This window comes from Xiphophorus couchianus, chromosome 2 (genome assembly GCF_001444195.1).
Source record: "Xiphophorus couchianus chromosome 2, X_couchianus-1.0, whole genome shotgun sequence".
NCBI lineage: Eukaryota > Metazoa > Chordata > Actinopteri > Cyprinodontiformes > Poeciliidae > Xiphophorus > Xiphophorus couchianus.
Window position 1 is genome coordinate 8,831,438 of NC_040229.1, and position 25,262 is coordinate 8,856,699.

The 25,262-nt window shown below is 36.7% G+C and overlaps 1 protein-coding gene across 1 annotated transcript in view; it reads right to left on the minus strand.

Annotated features, from left to right (window-relative positions):
* LOC114150921 (synaptic vesicle glycoprotein 2B-like) overlaps positions 1-25,262 on the minus strand; it is a 29,778-nt gene that overhangs the window by 2,536 nt on the left and 1,980 nt on the right. The window contains exons 2-14 of the mRNA XM_028027723.1: positions 19,500-19,986; positions 17,453-17,679; positions 12,789-12,969; positions 10,852-11,003; positions 9,417-9,550; positions 7,869-7,958; positions 6,918-7,031; positions 5,650-5,738; positions 5,028-5,103; positions 4,469-4,557; positions 1,982-2,115; positions 1,020-1,220; positions 786-945 (exon numbers count right to left, since the gene is read on the minus strand). Coding sequence (XP_027883524.1) covers positions 786-945; positions 1,020-1,220; positions 1,982-2,115; positions 4,469-4,557; positions 5,028-5,103; positions 5,650-5,738; positions 6,918-7,031; positions 7,869-7,958; positions 9,417-9,550; positions 10,852-11,003; positions 12,789-12,969; positions 17,453-17,679; positions 19,500-19,735 — 1,883 coding nt within the window. The 5' untranslated portion in view covers positions 19,736-19,986. The remainder of the gene's footprint in view (positions 1-785; positions 946-1,019; positions 1,221-1,981; positions 2,116-4,468; positions 4,558-5,027; positions 5,104-5,649; positions 5,739-6,917; positions 7,032-7,868; positions 7,959-9,416; positions 9,551-10,851; positions 11,004-12,788; positions 12,970-17,452; positions 17,680-19,499; positions 19,987-25,262) is intronic.

A 25,262-nucleotide genomic window follows, 5' to 3' on the forward strand; every position in this document is an offset into this window, starting at 1 on the left:
AGCTATTTTATTTATGTTACAGTTTACTCCATGTCATACGAGTACTTGGGTCACCAAAATAAAGTGGGAGTCAAGAACCTGCATCCGGACTCAAGTGTTCATTTCATTGGAGTTGAGCTTACTGCTAAATTGTGTTGGCAAACACACAAGGAGAGCAGAATAGTTAGTTTTAGGACTATTTTTGCTACGCTCTACGTTTTTACTTTTACTTCAGTAATTTTATTATGAAGTATTTCTACTCTTACCACCATTAGCATATTTAGCAGCGACTACATAAAGGTGATTTACAGCGCTAAGACCCTCCTGGCTCTGATTGGTTATTTTTGGTCGGTGGTGGTGCATTTTTTCAGTAACTCAGGGAGAAAATGGAGGAGGAGATTGCTCCTCTTCCATTTTCTAATGGAGGAGCAAACTAAGTATTTAGTTTGTAAGCTAAATAACTTAGTCACAAAATATATTTAATGTTGTCAGAAGCGTAGCCACTGACGAAGGCGGATGAACGGTTTTCCTGTAACGGTACGTTGCTTCTCTGCCATTAGCACATTTCGCAGCAAGTACATGAGGTTGATTGACAGCGCTAAGACCAGACTCCTGGCTCTCATTGGTTGCTTTTGTGCATTTCTTTAGACAGCAAGAGTAACTCAGGGAGAAGGTGGAGGACAGACAATCTTTTCACAGATTGTCTCATAGCGATATGATGTTTTAACAAATAAGTAAAAAATATATTCGTTATAAAAGTTTCGTATTTTAGCTTTACGATACTTTAGATGTAGACAAGAAGTTACCTTTTCGAAGTCGGGTAGAGCTCCACGGTCACCACCTCGATGCCGTTCCACGCAGCGGCGCTGACGGCGCAGAACATGCACTGCAAGGCGATGATTGCTGATTGGCTGAAGCTCAGGAACAGGAAGAAGGAGCATCCGGCAGAAATGAGCATGGAGCCACCTGAGGAGGTCAGAGGTTAACAGAGCTGTAATCTGTGAATCCTCAGTGATGATCTCGTGGATTTCTGGCGTCACCTATGATCTTGACCCTGCCGATCTTCTCCACGAACAGCGCAGAGATGATGTTGCCCGGCAACACGGCCAGGCTGCCCAGGAAGCTGACCAGGTAGATTAACACGTCGTTCTCCTCCACTGAATCCAGGTGGCAGCCATGTTTGTTGTGCTCAAAAGTGGTGTTCTCCATCCGGCAGTCGATGAACTTCTCCTCCCACAGGTCTGCAGAGAGGGAGGAGGTTCAGGGGAACAGCAAGCACACAAACTCAGCACCTTAGTAGCTACGATTCCTTTAGAAATGTTTACGAATCTTTGCCTATATTCCACTAATGTATAAAAAAAAACATTAAATAAGAAACATTAAAATCACACGTAAATAAGGTTGTTATTGTTTACAACTATTGTTTGCAGATGATTCAAGTTCCTATTTGTAGATTTAGTTTGAAGCAAAATAGTCAGGTTCAAGCTAAATATTTAGCTTTAGATTTAGGCTAAATATTTGGCTTGCTAACTAAATATTTAGTTGAGAGAAAAATATTTAACTTGAAGATTAATACATATTTAGATTAATAAGTAGCAATATTTAGCTACATATTTAGGAAAATATGTAGCTAAATACATGCTAAATACTTTAGCTTGCTAACAAAATAAGCAAAAACATTTATCTAGAAGCTAAATAATTAGCTTAGAGATAAATATTTAGCATGAATCTAAGTATTTAGCTAAATACGTAGATAAATTTGTAGCAACTTTTAGCTGCATATTTAGCTAAATATGTAGCTAAATATGTAGCTAAAATAAAAACCAAATACTTTAGCTAACTAAATATTTAGTTTGGATTAAAATATTTAGTTTCAAGTCAAATAATTCGTTTTGAGTTAATTATTTAAGCTTAAAATTTGTCTTCAAGTTAAACATTTAGCTTGCAAATTAAAGTTTTAGCTTGAAGTTAAATAATTAGTTAGAACAGTAAATGAACCCACCTGTGTTGTAGAAGACGGTGGAGAGGATGGTGCAGTTCTCGAACACCGTGTTTGTGGACCGGATGTCCTCAAAGGTGCAATTATCGAACAGGGAGTCTTTGAACGTCACTGATTTCATCTCGATGCCGATGAACCTATGAGGATGGGATGGGACACACACCAGCAGACAGACACAGGGCCTTTCTCAGTGCACAGCTCCAACTCCTGCTTTTGGGATCTCAGGTGAAACAAAGCCTCCGGGAGCGAGAGTGGAAGAGTTTTAAGATAAGATAAGATTTATTTGTCATTGTCATCAACAGATTACAACGAGATTGAGATTTGCTCGACTCGAGTTAAGATTCAGGTTATGTGTATATACATGATATACCAAAATTTTGTTGTTTAAGGAAACAGAACTTCACCCTCTTAAAAATAAGAACAAGAATATAAACACCTAACTACAAAACTTCGAAGTAAATTAGCGTTTCAGTATTTAGCCAGAACAATTAAGTGCAATAAATGTTAGCTAAAGAGAAAAGAAAAAAACAAATTTGGTCCACCAATAGCAGATTAGCTAATCCAAAATATCCAACATACTGAGAGATTTAGCGGCTGTTGTCTTAAAAAGGTTCTGAGATACTGAATTCCTCAGTTCTTTTCTTTAACCACTCAAATCACCCAGTGGATCAGGAAACATTAGGAAAAGTCAGATCTGGATTATCTTAGTTAATATTTTAGGCATTCAATTTCAGATTTTAAAAATATGGCAGAGTATTAGGGCAATACTAAGAAAAAATAAAGTAAAATACAAAAATAAAGTCGTAAAATTATAAGAATAAAGTCATATCATCAGAATATAAACAAGAATATAGCTAAAATGAGAATAAAGTCTTAATATTTAGAGAAGAAAGTTGTAATATTACCAGAGTAAAGTCAAAATATTATCACTTTGTTTTCGTAATAGTACCAGACTATTTTTGTATAATATTATGACTTTATTTTCATATTATTGTGATGTTATTCTCAAAATATTGTGTCTTTATTCTCTTATGAGTTTATTCTCATAATATTATGATTTTATTCTTATAATTTTATGACTTTAGTCTTGGAATTTTATTTTTATTTTTTTTCTTAGCATAGTCATAATACTCTGTCGTAAAATAACTTCCCCTTTTATCAAGAACTGTATAGTAGAAGAAAAATGTCTGTTTTTATTTTTACCTTTTTTACTTACAATCGTGATAAAATAAATTGTCTCAGCTACAGTAAACAGCGTTTTATAAATCCCAGAGAACACGAGTGGAGAGCGTAACGCAGGTTGAGAAAGGCCACCATTGACTTCTATTGCTGCAGAATGAACGAACAGGCCCAGCGTGGAAACGCCAACATGTTTCATGTTCCTGCAGCATGTTGGGCTGGGAATGGTGGATTACAGGAAGTTCTGCTGTAATCCCAGTAAAGGGCCCATTCGGTCTGTTGCATTCTGCTGGAAGCATAGAAGTTTCATAATATACAGCAGTGGTACCTGCTGTATATCTGCAAAGTCTCTGATCCTTTGGTTAAAACAAACCATAGAAAAGCGGACATTACAGCAAAGGTCAAAGTTCACTATAAAAATATGAATGAGTCATGAATGTTTCAAATCAAACAGGAAGCAAAAAACAGAGCAGAAACAACAGACTGAAATTTGCTTTCAAGACATTTTTGATATGAAACTTTTCCCAGTCAACCGAGGTGACGACGTGTCAAAAATCATGTAAATTATCACAGAATAATCCGACTTCCACTCATTTAGTAACTGCTTAATCCAAACCACTACCCGGATATTCCTAACCTTAACCAACATTTAATCACATCATCTCTGTAAACCAGAGTTTCTCAGACTTTTTCCAAAGAAAACCCATTTAACACTCAGAGACCTCCTAACTTAACTCACATTAAAACGACATCTTAATATAAACAGCCTGGAATAAAAATGTTAGTTTCTTATGGCATTTATTCAATAAGCTACTTTTTGGTCAGCTTTACCAAACAAAAGTTCAGCAATTCACCTGAAAAACTGAAAAATATTCCTGACATGAATTCATCCAATAATATAAGTCAGGTGTGTCAAAACGTTTTGGCATGGGGGCCAAAAATGTAAAGTGGAAATAACTACAGGGGCCACAAAACCTTAATAGCAAAAACTATTTTGTTTTGTCTTAGCTGTTAAATAAAAAGTAAACTGAACACACAACAAGCAGTCAGATTTCTGTAGGCAAGGTATTTTAAAATAAATTTAATTTTGTCTGATTTGAACAACAGTGGGGGATGGTTGACCTTTCATGACCTCTAGAAACATTTAACAATATCTTTAAAACGACAGCAGCACAAACAGAAACTTTTGCTGTGCAAACATTTGGCACTGATTTGAAGATGCATTTATCTGCTGGCTGGTTAATGTTCACAGTGCAGGTCTGAAGGGAGAAATGAAATCAAATGAAGGACTTCCTGTCTGCCGTGACTTACGTGTCCCGTTTGTATTCTCCCTCTCTGTGGATCTGGTTCTTCAAGGGAAAGTCGAATCTGACATCCACCACTCGTTCTCTGTGGAACGTCTGGACAGAAAGAAAACATCATCAATCTGTGCAGAGGTTTCTATAAAACAAAAAACGTTTTCTAAGAAATATATTCAGATTTTAGGTCTTCACTGCAGCAGGAATTTCCTCTTTCAACCAAGAAGCTTCTGGAAACTAAACATTTGTTCTCTCTGTCTGTCAGGTTTATGATGGCTGCTTGCTTCATGTTTGGTTTTATCATGTATTTGTGCATACAGTACGTTCAGTGAATATCTTAACTCATTGGTTTTACAGCCTGCTGTCATTTATTAAGATGTTTTGTTGATGCGGTTTGCACTTCAGGGCCTCCGCAGTTATGAAATTCATATTCAAAGTAAACCTGAAAGCTGCTGCAGGATTCTGTGATTTACTCAGATTTTGGGTCATTTTGTCAGGAGATAATGAAAACATGTTGGGGTTTCGGTGAAGAATATAAAAGAACATGTTTTTTATTAGGATAAGTTGCTCACCTTCACCTTGGTCTCATACTCCTCGTACTGCAGGTGTTTGATCATGTCGGGGAACCACACAGACAAGCCGTAATAACTGGATAAAACACAACAGAGACGACCGCATGCGATTTAAAACAGCACAAATTTAACTTATTTTGGGAAAATTTGGAGATAAACTAAAGGAAAACAGAATTATTTTTCTGTGTTCATAGCATAGATGCTTTTCCTTTCTTCATAAGTGCGCAACTTGGAATTAAGAAAAATAATTTAAGTGAAAAAAAAAACGTTTTGTTGATAAAACGTGTTTTTTCACCTGTATTGAAATTTGTTTATTTTACAAAACTGCAATAGAAACACTTTTTTCGCTTCACACGAGTCATGTGATCAACAACTAGATGTTACTACTGGTGGAAATGATGAAGAAGACGACAGGAAGTGGGAGGAGGATGAAGGCGGAGCATGATTTTTAATTACTATCAAGTGAGCAAATTTATTCAGATGTGATTTTAATTGTGTTAATTCTTTAATCAAAACACTGCAACTGCAAAATTGTGTTTTTTCAACATCAAAACATCATAAAGTTTTGTGCTCATTTGTAAAGTAAGCTGCAGTCAGGCTGCATGTTGAATGTTGAACTCACCTGAAGGCCATGCAGAACCAGATGATGGCCATGAAGAGAGTGGCAAACCTCAGCTCTGCAGACAGCAGGGACGCAATGTTCCTCAGCACCTGCAGCGCACATACCGGAGCCTGTTCATTTCACATTTACTCCACCTGGATGGTCGTCAGGTGTGAACACAGCCAAATACCAGAAGGAAGAAAAAACACAGCAAAGGTCTGAAGGGACCCAGCTTTGATCCAGTTTGTCCCATTTAAAATCGGGCAAGAAAAAGAAAGTTTGTATGTATATTTACGCACCTGAAGGACTAGAATGTGCAGGAAAGGATAAGAGCAAGAAAAACAATTCAGAAAATTATGACTAATTATCAGAATTCAGACTTTTATGGTGCGTTCACACCAAAAGCATTACCAAGACGCTTCAAGTTTGACGTGTGTGCACTTTGAATGCAGACTCTAGACATTTTGCTCTACACCTGTTTTGTGCATCTGGTTTACATTCAAAGTCCATATGGAGGCGCATCAGATGCGTCAGCTCTGGCTGTTGTTTTCCATTGGATGCTTCAAACACTCCAAATGGTTCAAATCTCGCCGCGCTAGATGCTTGAGACGCACCTCCACGCTCCTCGATGCGCCTCCACATAGACTTTAAATGTAAACCAGACGCGCCTGACGCTCAAAACGCTTTTGGTGTGAACGCATCATAATTCGCAGAATTTAATCTCAGATTTCTGGCTTTAATTATCAGAATTCTGAATTTAATCTCATACTTTTAACCGTGTCAATCAATATCAAAATCCCAATAAATGACCAAATATTCTTAAAAGTATGTCAGTTATGTTGTTTGTACATGAAAATAACCACACAACTGTTTCTTCCTTGTCTTAGGATTTGTAAACTTGCACTTTATCCACACTGAAAGCTTGTCAGTTAGATTTGGTGGATTTGACTTTTAAGATTAGATTTTCCTCAAGGTGCAAGAAAAATGTAAACAATTCTGATTCTGAGGGGGAAAAAAGAAGCCAGAATTCAGATATTTTTCAAAATTTCAGAATTCTTTTTTTCCTCATCCTTTTCTGTAAGGATGTAATTAATATATTAGTAATATCTAATCAAGTCTATTTTCCGTGTCAAATAAAAGCAGATATTGAAAGATATTGTACAAATGTCGGATGAAATACTGGATCAGAGAGGTGGAAGAAGATGCTCAGCGCTCTATCAAGAGTGTTTTTCTCCTGTGAAATCAGTTGAAACCAGACCAATCTGAACCAGTTTGTGTTTCGGGCGTACCAGTTTGCACAGTGTAAGCGAGCGAACGGCCCAGCGCTGCACCGGTGTTCCAGTGCCGCTCTGAATCTCGATGAGTTCGTCTTCAGCCATCTTGGGCGCCTTAATGTGAGTCACCTGGGAAACAGGAGAAAAGTAATGGGTTCAGTGGAGCCTCAGACCAGAATTAAACTGGTTTAACTGGTTTCCCCTTCACCACCTGAAACGTGATTTGATGGAACATCTTCTGTTAAAGGTAAGATTAAGGAGTAAACAATTATTTTCTGAATCCAACTAATCCAAAAGTTCATTTTAAAAATGCAAAAACTGTCTTTTATTCAATAAAATAGCTTTTTGTGAAAATAAAAAGCACCATAACAAGAATGTTTTACTTTTTAATACCATCAATGTCAAGTTAAACATGGTTAAAAACTAATTTTACTGTACAGTTAAATAAAAAAAACTAATTTTGTCAAATTTTCTAAAGTTCTAACTGAAAAGAAGAAAATGAAAGTGTGCAATAAATATTGAATAAGTGAATATTATTTTAGCTTTAAAATTACAATGAAAACCTTATAAGCACAAGAATGGCTATGCATTTAAATGCATACATGCAAAGCTCTTATTAACTTCCCCTGCATGTGCAGATCCACTCAAACACAAATACAGAAAATGCACCTCTTTCTTTTTAAGCCAGAAGAAAAAAGCATCTAAATCCTAAAAATACCTCACTTTGATGTACGAACGTGTCAGGAATGACGAGCCGCTCCTCGCCTCGCCGTACCTTTTATTTGTCAGGTAAAAACTGGGACAGCAGGAATGCGCATGAATCTATTTTGAGTCGGAAACATGTGCTTTGCTTTAAAAAAAAAAAACAGCTATATTTTTTGGTTCCTAATATTTGTAAAACAATCTCCTGATTATCTGTTTCTGCACCTGCTTGTGATTTTCTGTTGATGGTTTTAATGAACTCACAGTGAAGACTTTCTCCGGTTTCCCTTTGGCTCTCCAGTTGGTGTCATGAACCTGCTTCAGGATCATCCACGCCTCGTCATGTTTGGCATGCTGCTCCACACACACACACACACACGCACACACACCGTCTATCAGTATATCAGGAAAATTTCAGGACGATGTTTAATCCACCAAACTACGACCGAGACACATTATTTCATCAAAAATCTGAATGAATTGTTTTACAATTTTACAACACACTTCAGAAGCACAAAATCTTACCAAATATTTGTTTTGTCTAGTTTCCAGTGTAAATATCTTAGTACACTTGAAATAAGACAAAACTAACTTACAAGTAAATTTTCAGAATGATGTAGGAGTTTGTTTTAAGCCAACAATTTCTTAATATTGATGAAAAAGTACTGGTTCCGAAAATGTCTTGCTATATTTTATATTTTTTGGGGCTCTAGGTTGAGGCTTTTAATAAAAATATACGGAAGAGGATTAGGGCCACCGAAAAAAAAAAAAAAAGAATTCTGACTTTAATCTCAGAATTCTTTTTTTTTTTTTTTTTTTTCGGTGGCCCTAATCCTCTTCCGTACAATGATGTATTATGGCCATTGTAAAAAAAAAAATAAAATAAAAAAATGCAGGAGTAAATTTTTGCCTAACGAAAAACGATTTTTTTTTTCAAGAAAAGATTTGGAAACGTCTAAGTTCCAAATGTCCAACATTTTTGACTTTTGAAAAAAAAAAGGCCATTTTTTTTCTCAAAAGTTCTGAGATTAATCTAAAAATGTCTGAGTTTTTTTCCAGCCAATTTGTAACTTTTACAAACTCAGGAATTTTCAGATTTCAGAGACTAATGTAAATTTCTGAGATTTGTGGTGGAAACGTACTCTTTTTTTAATCTACGGTGGCCTTAATATGTCATCGTACTGTCCACCCGGAAAGAAGCACAGTATATTTTTTTAACCAATTAAAAAATATATATATCTCCACAGGTTGAACTGAAATGAAACTCTTACATTTCCATAATTATTTTTAAATCTGAGATTTTTAGTGGAAATTTACTCAGTTTATTAGCAGCAGAGTAGCATTTTTTCGAAACATGTTGCTTCATATTAGCATCGTCTGCCAGGTTCGCAGTTTCTTGGTGCAATTTAAGTTCAGTTTTGCTTAGTTTTGTTTGTGAAGTAAGACTTTCTGTTTATTAATACTTCAAATTTATTAAAGCTGATTGAGTCTAACAAAATTTTGTAAAAATGTAAAACTAGAGCGCACTTTGCTGTCAAAACATAGTGATTGGTGTCAACAGCAAACGTCTGTAGGTATAAAGTCTAAAAGCAAACAGAAAAATGCAAACTCTTTGTGAACTGTGGAGGAAATGACATTAAAACCCAGCAGAAACTCCTCACAGAATCCATAGAAACATTCATTAAAAACTACTTTGAGAGTTTTAATGCAGCTCCTATTAAAGCAACATCCATCAAAGCTGCCTGAAGGCAGCAGCTGCAGTAAAGTCATATACATAATAAGCTCCCAGCAGGTGCAACCGCGGGGTCTCACCTCCAGCAGGAAGCGGGGACTCTCAGGCATGAAGGTGAGTCCAACCAGAGACGTGACGGCCGGAAGAGCTGCGATGATGACGAAGACCCGCCAGCTGTGGAACTGGAGCTCTGTGCCCATACTGAACCCCCACCCTGCTCAAACACACAACGATGTTGAGGATGACGGCCAATCAGAGAACACAAACGAACACAGAACACATAGACAGACAACGGCGCCCACGTGGAGAGGGAAAAAAGATGGAAAAACTCTCTCCCTGTATTAGCGTTACATTGTACTTTATACTGACTAGGCGTTTCCTCACTTTAATATATGCAAAGAAGGCGTTCCGTAATTCAACCAATCAGAGACCTGTTTCGGCCCCCAGAGAAACCTGAGAAGTCTCCCCCTTTACACCCAACTCGAACGGGCGTCTGGTCTCCGTCAAGCCAGAAGGGGAAGAACACTTAATCTCAGAGGTACTGGGTACGACTGTCCCCAGCACCGAAGTCCTGAGATAAATCTCGCAGACTCCCCTGGAGTTTTGACGTCCCACATTCCAGCTGCCGTTTCCATGGAGATGCTACTTTATGGCCCTTGTATGCTCTTTAAGCAGACAGTGGAAGGCGTCTGCTTGTCTCCTTGGGCCATCTCAAAGGGTCACACAAAGCCTGTTTTTCCAATAAAAATGCTTAATATTCCTTTACACATGTTGTAAGTATTTTAGCACTTAACTAATCATTTTCCTTTACAACCTCTACACTGCAAAAACACAAACTCTTACCAAGTATTTCTGGTCTAGTTTCTAGTGCAAATATCTTAGTTTTTGCAGTTGTTTTTTTAGCTGTATTTTACAAAACTGCAAAGGAAACACGTTTTTCGCATCACATCATGTGATCGTCATGAACTGGATGTTACTACTGGCAGAAATGACAAAGACGACGACAGGAAGTAAAATACTGTTTGTTAACGACTTGTCGTGTGAACAAACTTATTCACATGTGATTTAAATTGAGTTTCTTATTCAATGGAAACACAGCAATTGTGAAATAAAACAAGATAAAATGTAAAATACAGCTGAAAAACAACTGCAAACACTTTTTAATGGAAAATGTGAGTTTTTTTAAATTGTCAATGGAAACGCAGCTCATGGCAAAATATCTCACTTATAGCATGGGAAAGTGCTCTAAGTAAATAATCTGACAATGAAACTGATGTTTAGGTTGTTTTTTTTACCAATATAACAAATTATTGACATAAAACAATCTCTATCTTGCTGAAAAGCTACTTGTAAGTTAGTTTTGTCTTATTTCAAGTATAATGAGATAGAAATGAGACGGAAAATACTTGGTAAGAGTTTGTGTTTTTGCAATGTATACACACAATACAGATAATTTAATAGTAACAGAGTAAGTCATGGTCATCTTATCATAAAGTCCTGAGCATGGATTCGTACCGTATCTCGGGATGATTCCCCAGGCGGTGAATGAGGCGTAAATCCCACCGAACATCCAGAACATGCACAGCCAGGACAGATGCTCCCCTCTCTTATCCGTCTGCAGGAACTCGGAGAAGTAAGAGTAGACGATGGGCACCGTGCCGCCGATGCTGACAGCATCAACAGAAAACACAGAAAATAAAATACTGTCAGGAAAGGGATTTAACTGGAGAAATGCAGTACTGGTACTGGTAACAGGAAGGAAAACAGAAAGAAATTAGGTATAAATCAAGTTAGATGTAAAAAAGAAAGACAAATTCAAGGTGAGGATTCTGTAATTGTTTTCTTTAAGATATTCTATGTAACCAAGATAATGTAAAGATGTGTTTCTGACTCTTCTGTGTCAGAACCTTATGTTATCTGTCAGATTCAGCAGGCAAACTGTGCATGCCTCAGTGGCTCTGCAGACGGTTTTTACTCTTCAGCTCAGTTTGTGACCTTGTTTTTCAGTCCCAGCGGATCACAGTTATTCTGAGAGCAACTCTGCTGCGTCACTGCAACCCAACACCGACTCGGCTGCAGCTGCATGCACAAAGCTCAGCTCTCATTGCTTTCACAAAAGAACAGAAAATTCTTTACATTTTGTATCTTTTTCAACTATGCACTGCAAAAACACAAACTCTTACCAAGTATTTTTGTCTAGTTTCAAGTGCAAATAGGTTAGTACACTTGAAATTAGACAAAACTAACTTAAAAGTAACCTTTTCAGCAAGATGCAGAAGCTTGCCTTAGGTCAATAATTCTTCAATATTTATGAAAAGTACTAGTTACATTGAGAAAGTACTAGTTACATTGAAAAAGTACTTGTTACATTGAAAAAGTACTTGTTACATTGGCAGATTATTTCATTAACAAAACATTTTTTCCATCTGGTTTAAACCAAAGCGTTTAAACCAATATTAAGTGATTATTGACTCTAAACATCTCCTGAAAAGTTACTTATGAGCAGGGGTGGAAATTAAAAACTTTCTCTACCAGCCACAGTGGCTGGTTTTACCGGCCACTCAGACATTTCACCAGCCACTGATTTTTCTATTTCGATTACAAACCACACCTGTACAAGCAAATTATATAAAATATGAGATTTATTCTTAACTATCAACACCGATTTACTGACAATAAGTTTGCCATACATATGTACGTATGCAGATTAATTTAACATAGCAAAGCATAGACACCTTAACAGAGGTGTAAAGTAATAAGTTCACTTGAAGTAATTCAGTGATTCTTGAGAAGAGGGACAAAACAGGTCCTATGGATAAAGCACAAAATTTGAATAAAATATACACAAAATATAATTTTTTCAAATATCTGACTAAACTAACCTGGACCATGTGAGCAACAACAATGTATGTTTTCCTGGTGTTTGCTGAATATTTTGTACTTTAAACATTGTAGCAGGTGGATGGTGTCTGTAAAATCCCTTCTCCTGGACCAGAACTCAATACATTATAATTGTTTAGAACAATTAAAGGAATACTAAGATAATATATTATGACAATTAAGTATAAGTATTCAAATAAATAATTATAAAAGTATCAATAAATTGAATTAAAAATTATTTTTATATATTTTACAACTCCATTGAAATTTGTCCCAAGTTTTTGGGACCTCCACTGGGGTTGCTAGGTAACAGGCTGAGCTCCACTGGGGTTGCTAGGTAACAGGTAGTGGCTGCTAATTTGTGACGTTACTTTCAGAAGGTTTTAGAAACGGCTCATTTTCCAGACACCAGAAAACGTTAGCTTATTGCTATAAAACCTCTGGGTGGTTTTTTAAAGCGTTTGTCTGTTTTTAGAAGAAGTAGAGACATAAATGGAAGCACTAAAACGATACGTCTTCTTTAAATAAAGGTGATAGAGACATTAAACGTAACAGAATGATAGTTTAGTTACCCAATCCCAGAAAGCAGCCTGAAGAAGAGGAAGAAGCCGTAGCCACCAGCAAACGATGACAGGAAGGCAAAGATGCAGTTTATGCCTAAAGCTAAAATCAGACAGCGCCGACGGCCGGTTTTATCAGCCAGACCGCCCCAGAGGAACGCTCCGACCATCATGCTCAGGAAGACCACCAGACCTGCACAGAAACACACACATTAAAGGCCGTTAAATGTAGTTATTTTTGTCTTGTTTTATGTCTGATCATCTGGTGCAGAAACTGATGCTTTGCATCAAACTGCCTCAGAAAAACCAGCCTGAAATAACTCTATCCATTAAAAACAGAGTAGGGTAATAACTAGTTACATTTACTCAATTACATTTATTTGAGTAACTTTTTTGAAAGAAAAAAAAAACTTAGGTAAGGTACATATATGGGACATTTTCATCAACAAGACAGTTCAAAGTGCTGTACATGAATTAGAAGGAAATACAAACAAAACAAAAAAGAAAGACAAAAAGCTAAAGTACAAAATTAAATATTGGTTCCCCATGTTTAATAAAAATAAGAATAAGTAGTTGATCATTTATATACTAATACAGGTTTTCCTGGATTCAAGATGTATAAAACTAAATGTTGGTTCTCTATGAGTTTTCTTCTGGGTGGGTGAGTAAAGTAACAGGAGTTTAGGAATATTTTACTACAGTGTATTTTTCACTTTTACTTTAGTCATTTTATTATGAAGTATTTCTTGTCTTACTTGAGTAAAATATCTGGATTTTCTACCCACTGAATGAAGAACAAACATGTTTTAGCCAAAAACTCGCCAGACACAGACACACCTGCAGTTTCTGCTAAGAAACTGATTTGGAAAAATGTTATTTTGCCTGAATTTGTTACTTATATGAATTATTATTTTTGTCTTTAAAATCCCAACATTTCCACTTAACTTTATATTTCAATCTGTCTGATTATGTCATTTTTAAATATTAAATGATTGATCATTTAATCTGTTGCTCAGTACTTGAATATGCTTTCTACAAAATACTTTCTTGAGTAATTTGTTGGATGGCTACTTTCTACTTTTACTTGAGTAAAAACATGTTGAAGCAGTAATATTCTTACTTACATAAAAGAGTCCTTCTCTGCCCCCTCTGGTTAAATACAAAGTGCTCTGACAGAACTTACAAATTAACTCGACCCAGTTCAATACCATTATTCATCTCGTCAGACGGTGAGGCTGATTCGACCCATCAAGTCTGAGTCACGTTTGCTCGCTCAGCTCTTTCTGAAATCTCCAGACCTGTCTGCCAAGAATAAACCCGATCGATGCCAGAAACCAGCTGGTGGACGACGTTTCGTCAGATGGTGGCGCAACAGGGGGCAACAGACGCTGTGAGTCAGCGCGCGGATCCCAGGTTATGAAACCCCGTTCTTTATGTATTTGTTTTTTAGGAGACTCTGCACGGCTCCTTTCAAGGTCACCATCGATCAGTCCACTGCTGAGTCAGAGCAGAAACACAGAAGGAGGTGGAATCGGCTCTGGATCGAAGCGCTGGAAGGTGGGCGGACAGAGGAGGCATGGGACAGACGAGCAAGAAGGAGATCAGAGTTTCAGAACAGAGTTTGATCCCTGCAGGGTTCCTATCTGATAGATGAAGAGGAGGATGAAGAGGCAAGACTTAACTCAGAGTTGTTGTTTAGAGAAGATGCTGGGAATACAATTTCTTCCTAAAGAAAGATATACAATAAAAGTCAAATGACAAATTTGACTTTTATTGTAGCAAACTGGCACAGAGAAAGTGTTTTAAAGGTGACCTATTGTGCTTCCATGAACAAGTTCAGATAGGTTTATGTCCTACACAAAACCTGTTTCTCATTATTTTCAACAAAGTTATTCTTAGATAATCAGATTTCAGTCTGATCAGTTCTGACTGGATGTTTTTCGACGTCTTGTCACTTTAAATCCAAATAAGCTGCTGGCCCCCAACTCAACATTTACACTTGCATGTAAAAATGGCTGCAAACAAATGCAAAATTATACAACCACATGTCTTTACAAAGCAGAAGTGGAGCCTTCTGCACATTTAACAAGAATGCAGCAAGTGGTTTCTGGATTGCGAATCAACAACAAAACACTTCTCTTTTCCAGCAGCCATTGTACAGCGCATACAGCGGTAAAACAAGCTGACCAAATGTGCTGAAGCTCAGCTGGGGTTGCTAGGTAACGGGCGGAACTCTGCTCTGGTTGCTAGGTAACGGCACAGTACCTGTAAAATGTGACTTAGCATTCAATTCAAAAATCAAACAATTTTTTTAAATGGCCCATCGTTCCAGACACCAAAAACATGAACTTATTGCCCCAAAAAACAGCCGGATGTTTTTAGTTAAGACTTAAATGGAAGTATAAAAACAAGCAAAATGTGAATTTTGCATAATATTGGTAAAATACTGATATCCACGCATTATCCACATTGCTACACTTGTAATCTCCAAAATTCAAAAGGATGTAAGTCCTTTATGGCTCAACATACAATCTTCAGCAAGAACTCTGAGTACTGAAAGGTTAGTACTCAGAGGAATCACAAATTTGCCCATAAGGCGACTGAAGTTTATTTATTGCCATATAAATACGTAAAATAGTAAGTTATAGTAATATTACACTGCAAAATAAAGGACTCTGAACTTAAATTTATTCGAAAACCCTCTTGAATAATTCTCCAAAGAAGAGTGGGGCAACATTGTTCACTACCAATTATTGCAAATGCCTTTTTTTAAATAAATGAAACAATTACCATGGATGGACGGATGCTCAAAGATTCACCACAGCAGCATTAAATAAAAACTCTCTCAGTGAGCAGGGTAAGCAGTCGAAGACGGCTGCTGCATTTCTTTTGCTGCACCATCCGTCCGGCTGAGTCACTGCTGCTCATTAGCTAATTAAGCTGCAGGAGCAAATAAACAGCTCCCTCTGAAAAGCTTTCAGGGCGTCAATCACATCAGAGCCACTCTGTTTTCAGACTTTATTAGATCTACTCACAATTTTCAAGTAAATTTGTTTGTGTTTGTGTCAGTAAAGCAAATTAAGCTCCCTATGAAGGATGACTTCTGACTCTCAGATCATTCACCCTTCAGTCAACTTCCTCTTGTCTGACGAAATGTTTGCTGGTTAACGACTTTAGAGAAATAAAAATCCTATTTTCCAGGTTCTACTCAGAAACTGGAAAATCAGAAGGAGTCCAGAGAGTTCTGGGTCTGCCCAGAACCCCCAACCTGAGGTCCAAAATGAGGCTCTGTTACTCAGTACCTTTATAAGGGGAGGCATTTGTAAAGTCAGACAATCAAAAATGAACAGCAATAATTGGCATTAGTTAGCCTGTGATAAGAGATAAAAATGTAAGTTTATGTTAAGTCATATTTTCACCATGTTATTCATTAATTTACAATGATTTGCTCATTAAAATAAGTATTTAATTAGCAAGCTAATTATTAAGCTTACAAACAAAACACTCAGCTTGCTGATTAAATATTTTTGCTTGCTAACTAAATATTTAACCTGAAGATGCAAATTTTGGAGCACAATTTGTGGTTAGCAAGCTAAATATTGATTGAGAGACTAAATATTTAGTTTCTCAACTGGAAAATATATAGAATTGATAAATAAACTCCAAACTAAATATTTAGTTAAAAACTAAATATTGAGCTTCCAACCAAATATTTAATTTAACTAAATAGTCAGCTCCAAACTAAAGAACTAAATGTTTACTTTGTGAAATTACATTTTTAGCTTGCTAATAAAATATTTAGCTCTGAGCTAAGCATTTAGTTATTAAACAAAATAGTGTGCTTGCTAAATAGATATTTAGATTGAAGCTACATATTTATTTTGGATCGAAATATTTAATTTACTATAATATTTAGTTTGTTAACTAAATAATTAGTAAACAAGCTAAATATTTCTGATATAAATATTAAATTTGCTAACAAAATATTTACCTCTGACCTAATAATTTGTTTGCAAACTAAATTTTAGTTTGTAAACTAAACTAAATATTTTGTTAGCAAGCTAAATATTTGGCTGACAGACTGAAAATTTAGCTTGTTAACCAAATAGACAAATACTGATATGAATATTTATCTTACTAACAAATTGTTTATCAGAATATTTAGTTTGTGAACTAAATATTTAACTTGCTAATTAAATATTTAGATTGAAACTATCATTTATGAGAATATAACAGCATAGTGAAAACCATTCCCTATTTATAATAACTCACATTACTGCTGTTAATCTTTGACTGTCTAACTTTGCAAAGGCCACTATCTACCTTTATGTAGAAGTTTCCAAGTAAAATCAAATAAAACACCACAAAGACGTACATAAAACACTGACTTACTCAAACATTGAGGTTGGATATGGATCCTTTGAGAATGTAATAAAATATAAATAAATTAAGTGGGAAAAGTGGCTCCAGAATCTAAGAACAAGAGAGGAAAATGTCCTGCAGTTTAATTAAAACCTGTTCAGGAACTAAATCACAGCCTGTGACTGGAAAAGCACCACAGAGACTCATTCAGGAGGCGTCAGGATGTCGTTCTTTCAGTCACAAAACTTGATTTAAACAGAAAAGAGGAGCTGCAAGTAAATCAATTCAGTGGGATTTATGATCTCAGCTCTTACCCAGCATCCCTTTCTCCGCATTGGACAGACAAAGATCCTTTTCGGCTGACGGCAGAGCGAACGCCACCACGTAGCATTCGACTCCGTCGGCCATGAGAGCCAGACCCAGCACCATGAAGAGCATCCACTGGAACTTCCCGTGGCCGCAGTCCTGCATGATGTCCTCATACTGCTCCGATAACTCCTCCAGCTCGGACGCGGCGCTGCCGCCTTCTCTGGACTTTGCCCTGACACAGAAAACATTTGGACTCTATGGTTAGTAAGATGGGATCTGAGAATAATCTCATAATGCCCTGTATTATCACAGAAAGCTCTACTAAAATGTGCTCTGTATCGTCTGCGTGTTTAACATTTCGGCCTTATTTTTCTGATTCTCACGGATTCTCTTTAGGAGTTTTCTTAATTTTGTGAGATCTGTGATCGGCCGATACTTACATCTGAAGCCGATCGTATCTCCTGATCTTACCTACCTTACCAAACCTCTAAAAATCAACCACTGTCCTCTTCTGCTTTGCCGTGAGAGGTTTGACTGAGACCGGCCCACCAGATCATGCCTGCTGAAGTTACCAATAGTCTCTCCTCTGTTTCCAACTTAGCAACTTTCTTGCGATATTTAGCAACATTTCAGACCAAAAAACATCCGTATCGGCCAAAACCGGAATCAGCAGGTCAGGCTTTTAAAAGATCAGTAATTAGTGATCGACCAGAACCGGTGCACCTGTAGTTCTCTGTTGTCCTGAAGCATTGTTTCCATAAACAATGCAATTACTCTGCCTCATCCTCGTCTTCATCTCATTCAGGCCAAATCCAGACGCTGGCAAACATATTTTAAAACTTAATAAAAAATATGTTTGTTACATATTTATTGCCATAAATATGACAACAAATAAAAACAAAGTCCCATAAGCTCCCAGTACTAATTCCTGAAATACAGTCAGAAACAACCAGTTAGAGCCAGGAGGAGCATCTTAGTGCTGACAATCATCCTCAAGTACAATCGCCTCACACCCTTCCCCTTTCCATCCACTATGCTGCAGCTGGTTCATCACAACAGAACCTGATATTTAGTTTGAAGCAAAATGTTTAGCTTATTAAATAATATTAATAAGCTAAATATAAACTTATTAATATTAGCTAATATTAAAAGCTAATATAAATTATTATTTTTATATAATATAAAAATGTATTATGTATATTATAGTTAAATAATATAAATATAAATAAAATATTTATATTATTTAAATATAAATAATATTTATAATAAGCTAAATATTATTTTGCTTATTTAGCTAAATATTTGTAAACTAGATATTTAGTTTACAAATATTTAGTTTGGAAACTAAATGGCTTTTCATTTATTTAGGCCATGTTTTCCTGTAATGGCAAGATGTTTCTATGCCATTATGAGATTGATTGACAGCGCTAAGACCCTCCTCCTGCCTCTGATTGGTTGTTTTAGTCTATTTCTTTAGACGGCCATAGCAGCTCATGGAGGAAGTGGAGCATATCGATCTTTTCACAGATTATCTGTGTCAAATATAGAACAACACATTTTGCTGGATTATAATTTGGCCCAGACGTTTTTGCAATAAACAATAATATTGTTGTTTTGAGACCATTTTCAATAATGTAATGGTGTAATAATGCAAGAACACATTCTCAAAGATCAATGTTAAATTCTAATGAATATTCAACACCGGAACTGGAAGACATTTAAAATATACAAAATAAACAAAACAACAGAAACAACAAATTAATTATGAAGAACAAATTGCAAAAAGAGAAAACTAGTTGAGAAAAAGCAGCAGGCTGAAGACTTTTATCATCCAGTTTTTGGTGGAAAGAGAAAAACAATAAAGAATGGAAATGGAAATTATCAAATTTGTTTTAATATATCTTTGGACTAATTGATTTATTTCTTATTTCAACAGTCCTACTCATAACATACTGTCACGGCATGGTGACAGTTTTAACAAATATATAAAATAAAAAAAATCTTTTGGTCAAGTTTCATACTGTAGCTTTAGAGCGAAGAGTAGTGCCTCACCGTGCGGCTCTCTGTGCGGCCTTCACCTCATCGGGATGTGGAATCCCCTGGTATTCTCCTTCGTACATCTGATCTTCATCATCGTGTCCCTCCGTCACGTCGCTCGCTGCGTCCTCTTCCTGAGGAGGATAATCCGCCTGGTAACCGTAGCCGTCAGGACCGCCGCCTTCTCCGTAACTCCCATAGCTGTCCCCGCCTCCCTGGTGGTACACGTTGTTCTGGTAATGGTCCGCCATTACAGCTATTTCAGCATTTAACAATACGGGAACTAAAAGGCGTGCTTGCTGTCTCTTCTGATGTTCTAGCAGAAAGGTAACACAATGGACGTCCTTGTTTGCACTTTTTGGTGACCAAAAACTAACAGAGATCTCTCATCATTTGCTTGTTTTTTTTTTATTTGGTTGAAAGTAGAAAGTCAAAGTTGCTGCAGTCACGTATTGTTGGAGGAAAGTCAAAAATCCAGTCTGGAGTCTTTATCAGTTTGACCCTGGAAACAGAAAAATACCCATTAGTTAATTCTCCCTTAACAGCAATGCCTAAAGCAAAAGATCAATTTGAGAAAAGGTCAGAAATTTTAATTTTATTCTAGAAAATGTCTGAGTTTGAAAAGTCAAAAATGTGCTAGAAAACAATCTGACATTTTTAAATGAAGCTCAAACATTTAAAAAAGAAATTGTGGATATTTCTGAGTTTGAAAAGCGACAAATTTGTTAGAAACAAACTTGGAACTTTTTAAATTAATCTCTGAAATTTTCTGTACGATTTAAATTTATACAAAATTCAGATTTTGAAAGGTTGAAAAATTGCAAGAAAAAAAATCTGAAATTTTTAGACAAAGCTCAAAAATTCAATCAAAAAACAACAAAAAAAAGTCCAACATTTTCAATTTTTTTCTGGAAAATGTCTCAGACTTTTCTCCGTTTTCTAGTTTTTTGTGTTAATTTACTCCTCCTTTTCTTTTTGCAGTATCCCTACTAGACCATCATACAAACAGGATGACATTCAGTGGATTATGTTGTGTTTAGCTCCACTCTAACTGTACATATTATTATAGTTTAATGGACCTACAACTAAATGGCCAGGAAGGATGCAAAATGGTGTATCTCAGTGGAAACAAGACATAAGGCTCAAACCATGTTATAAATAAACTTCCTTCTCATCCCAATTTAATGAAATGGGGCAATGAATATGGGATATTTGGTTTCACGGTATCTGGAAGCAATATCAGATTGCATCAAACTCTGAGGCTGTTGTTCTTCAACAAACGCACAGAATAAATCAAATGTTTTCCAGGGTGAGAGTTAAGATGATACACTGAGCAGTTTTCCACTTCGTTCATCCCCATATAACAGATGACCATAAGAACAATAAGCTTCTGCAGTTTCTTTTCTTCCCTCCCAAAGCTGCTGGTGATCAAACAGCTTTATGCCATTAGGTTAACAGCAGAGCACCATTAGTGGTCAGAACTGCTGCAGTTACTGCGGCACTTTGTTCCTCACAAACCAGCATTGTTTATCCGCCCACCGAGGTTTGTTGGGTTAATTCGACGGAGTGTTGCCCTCAGGGTTTACCTCCATAATCTGGTTCTGCTCCCCAGATTAGGAATGCAACATCGGTATCGGCCGATGTTAGTAATTTTTTATTTTTGTCTATTTTGTAGTGCAAATATTTTAGTATACTTGAAAGACAAAACAAACTTATTAGTAACTTTTCAACAAAATACACGACCTTCTTTTAAATCAGTAATTTCTTAATACTGAATAAATCAAGTACTGGTTCCACTAGCAGATTATTTTATTAATAACAATAAATCTTTCCAGTGTAGTAAGTGAAATAATCTGCCAGTGGAGCTGATACTTTTTCATCAATATTAAGACATTTTTTTACTTAAAACAAGCTGTTTCTTGCTGAAAAGTTACTTGTAAGTTAGTTTTGTCTTATTTCAAGTGAACAAATATATTTGAACTAGAAACTAGATCAATGCTTAGTAAAAAAAATTAAGGTGTGCTATTTGTTTGCTTGAAGGCAAACAAAAATATGTCTCAATGCGCATAGTTGCATTTTAATTATTAATTATTTACCTGCTCTGGTTTGTTTGAATCTAATTCACAAATACAGAATATATTATATAATTTTAGGTGTTAATTACTTAATAATAAATTTCAGGTCTTTGGAAACTTATTGCATTTAACAGTGACAATAATGAGGATTTGGTTATTTTTATACTTACAGTGAGGCTTACTAAAACGAATATGTGTCTACAGCTGAAAGCTTCAATAATCAAAGGAGAAGATGAACCAAAGGAGGACGAATATTGTCATAATATTAAATTCATAAAAGGCATCACAGAACACAAGTAAATAAACAAATAATTGAGGTAGATGGAGATAAAGGAAGTCTGTAGTCTGATAACAATGACACAGCCACAGGTTGTTCAGCAGGAAATTAAAACAGACTTATTTATCCTGAATGTATCACATGATTGAACAGAGTTTCAGTCAGGGGTCCCCAAAGTCAGTCCTCGAGGGCTGAATGTTTTAGTTCTCTCCCTGGTGGCACCAACAACCTTTTCAGCATGTCACTGTTCTTCTTAGACCTTCTAACGAGCCATCATTTGATCCAGGTGCGTTAAACCAGGGAGAGAACTAAAACATGCAGGAGGCCGGCCCTCGAGGACCGACTTTGGGGACCCTGCACTGTTTCTCAAGAAAAATGCATAATTTGCCATTTTGTTGCTAATAGCTTCAGGAATTAACAGCTCTACACGATCTAGAAAAAGTAGCAATCGAGTTCTGCTGATCAAATATTGACTAGTTAAGGGGTCTGTAACATTGCAATATCGCTTTCAAAAATCATTTAAGTTTTATTTTCCACCGGCAAACACAACTTTTAATTTGTTTGGCTTAGAGTTTCAGGCGGTACACATAATGTTGATTTTAGATGCACTCTTAATTGCATGTTTCACATCTCCTCAAATCAGATTTTTTAGTCAAACTAGAGTTTGAGTAAAGTGAACTGAAGAGGGTGTGAATGCATCTTAGCATGAATCTAACTGTGACAAAGAATAACTAAACACAGGAAATAAACATGATCCGACACTGAAAGAATTAAACTACTAAGAAGAACTGATCAAAAGTAAAAACAGAAACTAAGAATAAACATGAAAAAAGTAGGAAAGCAAACAAAAGAAAGAAAAGAAACAGAAACAAAAGAAGCAAACAAATCCCAAACATTTTTAACGATGTTTACTGAAGAGATCACTGCAAAAACACCAAATCTTACCAAGTATTTATGTCTAATTTCTAGTCCAAATATCTCAGTGCACTTGAATTAAGATATAGGAGCTTATTTTAAGTAAATAATTCTTGAATATGGATTAAAAAGTACAAAGTAAACTGACATCATTCATTTGTATAAGACATTAGGGATTTCCACAGGGGAAACCCCACATGATCCTCATGCAGGTCCAGTGTTTCATTACATTCAGCGGTTTATAAACAAGAGACGGGGAGCCACTGTGAAATTTAGCTGACAAACATATTTCACAGATCAGATGGCTGAACAATTCCTACTGTCTGTTCTTTATATGCCACAATCGTTAGCCCTTACAGTTCATGATGGCTTTGTGATCCAAGGTTTCCCCCAGAAAACTTGCTAAGCCCGGTGGTTGGGTGTGAGTGCAGTCATTCATCCAGCGTTAAAAAATGTTTAAAGTTGACAGGAAATTTGAAAAATATCACTTGATAATCATGTGTTACTGAAATATTGGAAGATTAATATGTGAACACCAAAATGTTAAAAAATGCTTACATTTTAAAAAGCATTAAGTAAATAAGCAATGCTTAGCCTGGTGGGAGCACAAGTAAAGCCTGGTGGCCCGCCAGGCTTATAATACACTAGGGGAAACCCTCTAATCAACGGCATAATGCTGTTTAATTCTGGAGTCAAATGCGAGGCCATCTGCCTGACAGCTGAAGCGTGGCCCAAATGGGTCATCAAAAGGACAGGGATCCCAAACACAGCAGATTGGCTGAAAAACAACAGAATCAAGTCAAAGTCCAGACCTCAGCCTGATTGAAGTGCTGCTGTGGGACCTTTGGAGAGATGTGCAGAAACAAATGCCTGAAAACCTCAAAGAACCAAATCAGGAAGGAAGAGAGGATGAAAAATTTTCTGCAACAACGTGAGAGACGGATACAGTCTAAGGGAAGGGAGAAGGAATAGGGTGTAGAAAGCAGAGTCTTAGGGTTCATTCACACCAGACCTGTTCAGTCCTCTTCAACCAAACTCTGGTTCGTTTGTCTAGAAAGTGCAGTTTATTTGTGGAGGTGTGAATGCAGAATCAAACTCTGATGCGAACCAAACGAGTGAACTCTGATCCATCTACAAACCTCAGTCTCGGTTCGGTTGAAGTGAACCCTGATGCGAATGCATATGTGAACACCAAGTGGACTGGAAACTGCTCCAAAAGCAGGAAGTGGAGTGCAGCGCAGGGCATTCTGGGTACATACAACCAAAACAAATATGCGAGGCTAGTGCTAGTGGGAGAAATGCCTTGTGGTCTTTTATCGAACACAAAAGAGAAATCCTACAGTTGCTAAAACCTAAACTACTCCATTTGTTGACATTTTGTGAAGAAGAAAGTTGCGCTCAGTGTCTCCTTCAGAGGTTTTCATGCCGTTTCCTTCAGCGGTTCTTGGTGCAGCGCCCCAACAGGTGAAGAGGGGAACAAGTTTTTCAAAGAGTTTGGTTTGATTGACACAGTTCAGTGTGAAAGCGAACCGCAGCAGCTGAAAATGTAACAAATGTTGCAAGTTTGGTCCCAATTGAACGGAGTCTACCAGACTATCAGGTGTGAAAACTCCCTATAACTCTGCACAAGAGTATGACATGGAAATGCTTCAACACCAAAACAGTGTTTTATACCAATAAGGAAGAGTTTTAGTCCAAGATCAGGACTGAAACAGGGTTCAGACTGAATGCGAAGCACTCCACCATCAGCAAAGAAGAGCCGTGTCATTCTGGGAGATAAAAGTAACACCTGCACCAAAACACCTGGCCCTGTTTCCCGCTCCAGAAACAGCACAGCGAAGCTGAGGCAGCTGCATAGAGCAGCGTCAGCCCTGTCATTTAGAGCAGATTAATAATGCATCGAGTTTCTTTCTACATGGACTGAAGGCGCTTTTCTGCTTCAAAGTGGAGCAGAAGGAAAGCAGCTGCTTTAAACGGACGGAGGATGGATTTTCTTCAACGTTTTTCACATGACCTCATTTAGAAGAACATCTAGTTGTTGATGAAAGCAGGCTAAATCCGACCGAGAAACGTACAGCTTGGAAAAGAGCTTCACCAAGCTAACCCAAAACAGGAGAAAATAAAATAAATGTAGCTAAAAGAAGCTAGGTTTATATGTAGAGAAACAAAATAGATTAAAATAAGCAAAAATGGGATAAGCTTAGTCATGTCAGCCCCCTCTCCCTCCCTCCCAATTACCTCGGTGCACACCAAGCTAGTGCTAGCTAAAGTACACCGAGCTAATTAATGGCAGGATAAAAACAAAGAAATGTTTAGCTAGAAGTTAAGATATAAGTAGATCAAATAAGCTACAATAAGACAAGTAAAGGTAACATAAGTTCAAATGAAAACAGTTAAGCTAGGATAATGTAAGCTAAGGGAAATAAGCTAAACCACACACTAATCTAAGAAAAGCTAAAAGTGTCCCGTGTTGAAATACAATTTAATATAATACAAAAGGCAATTTAATTT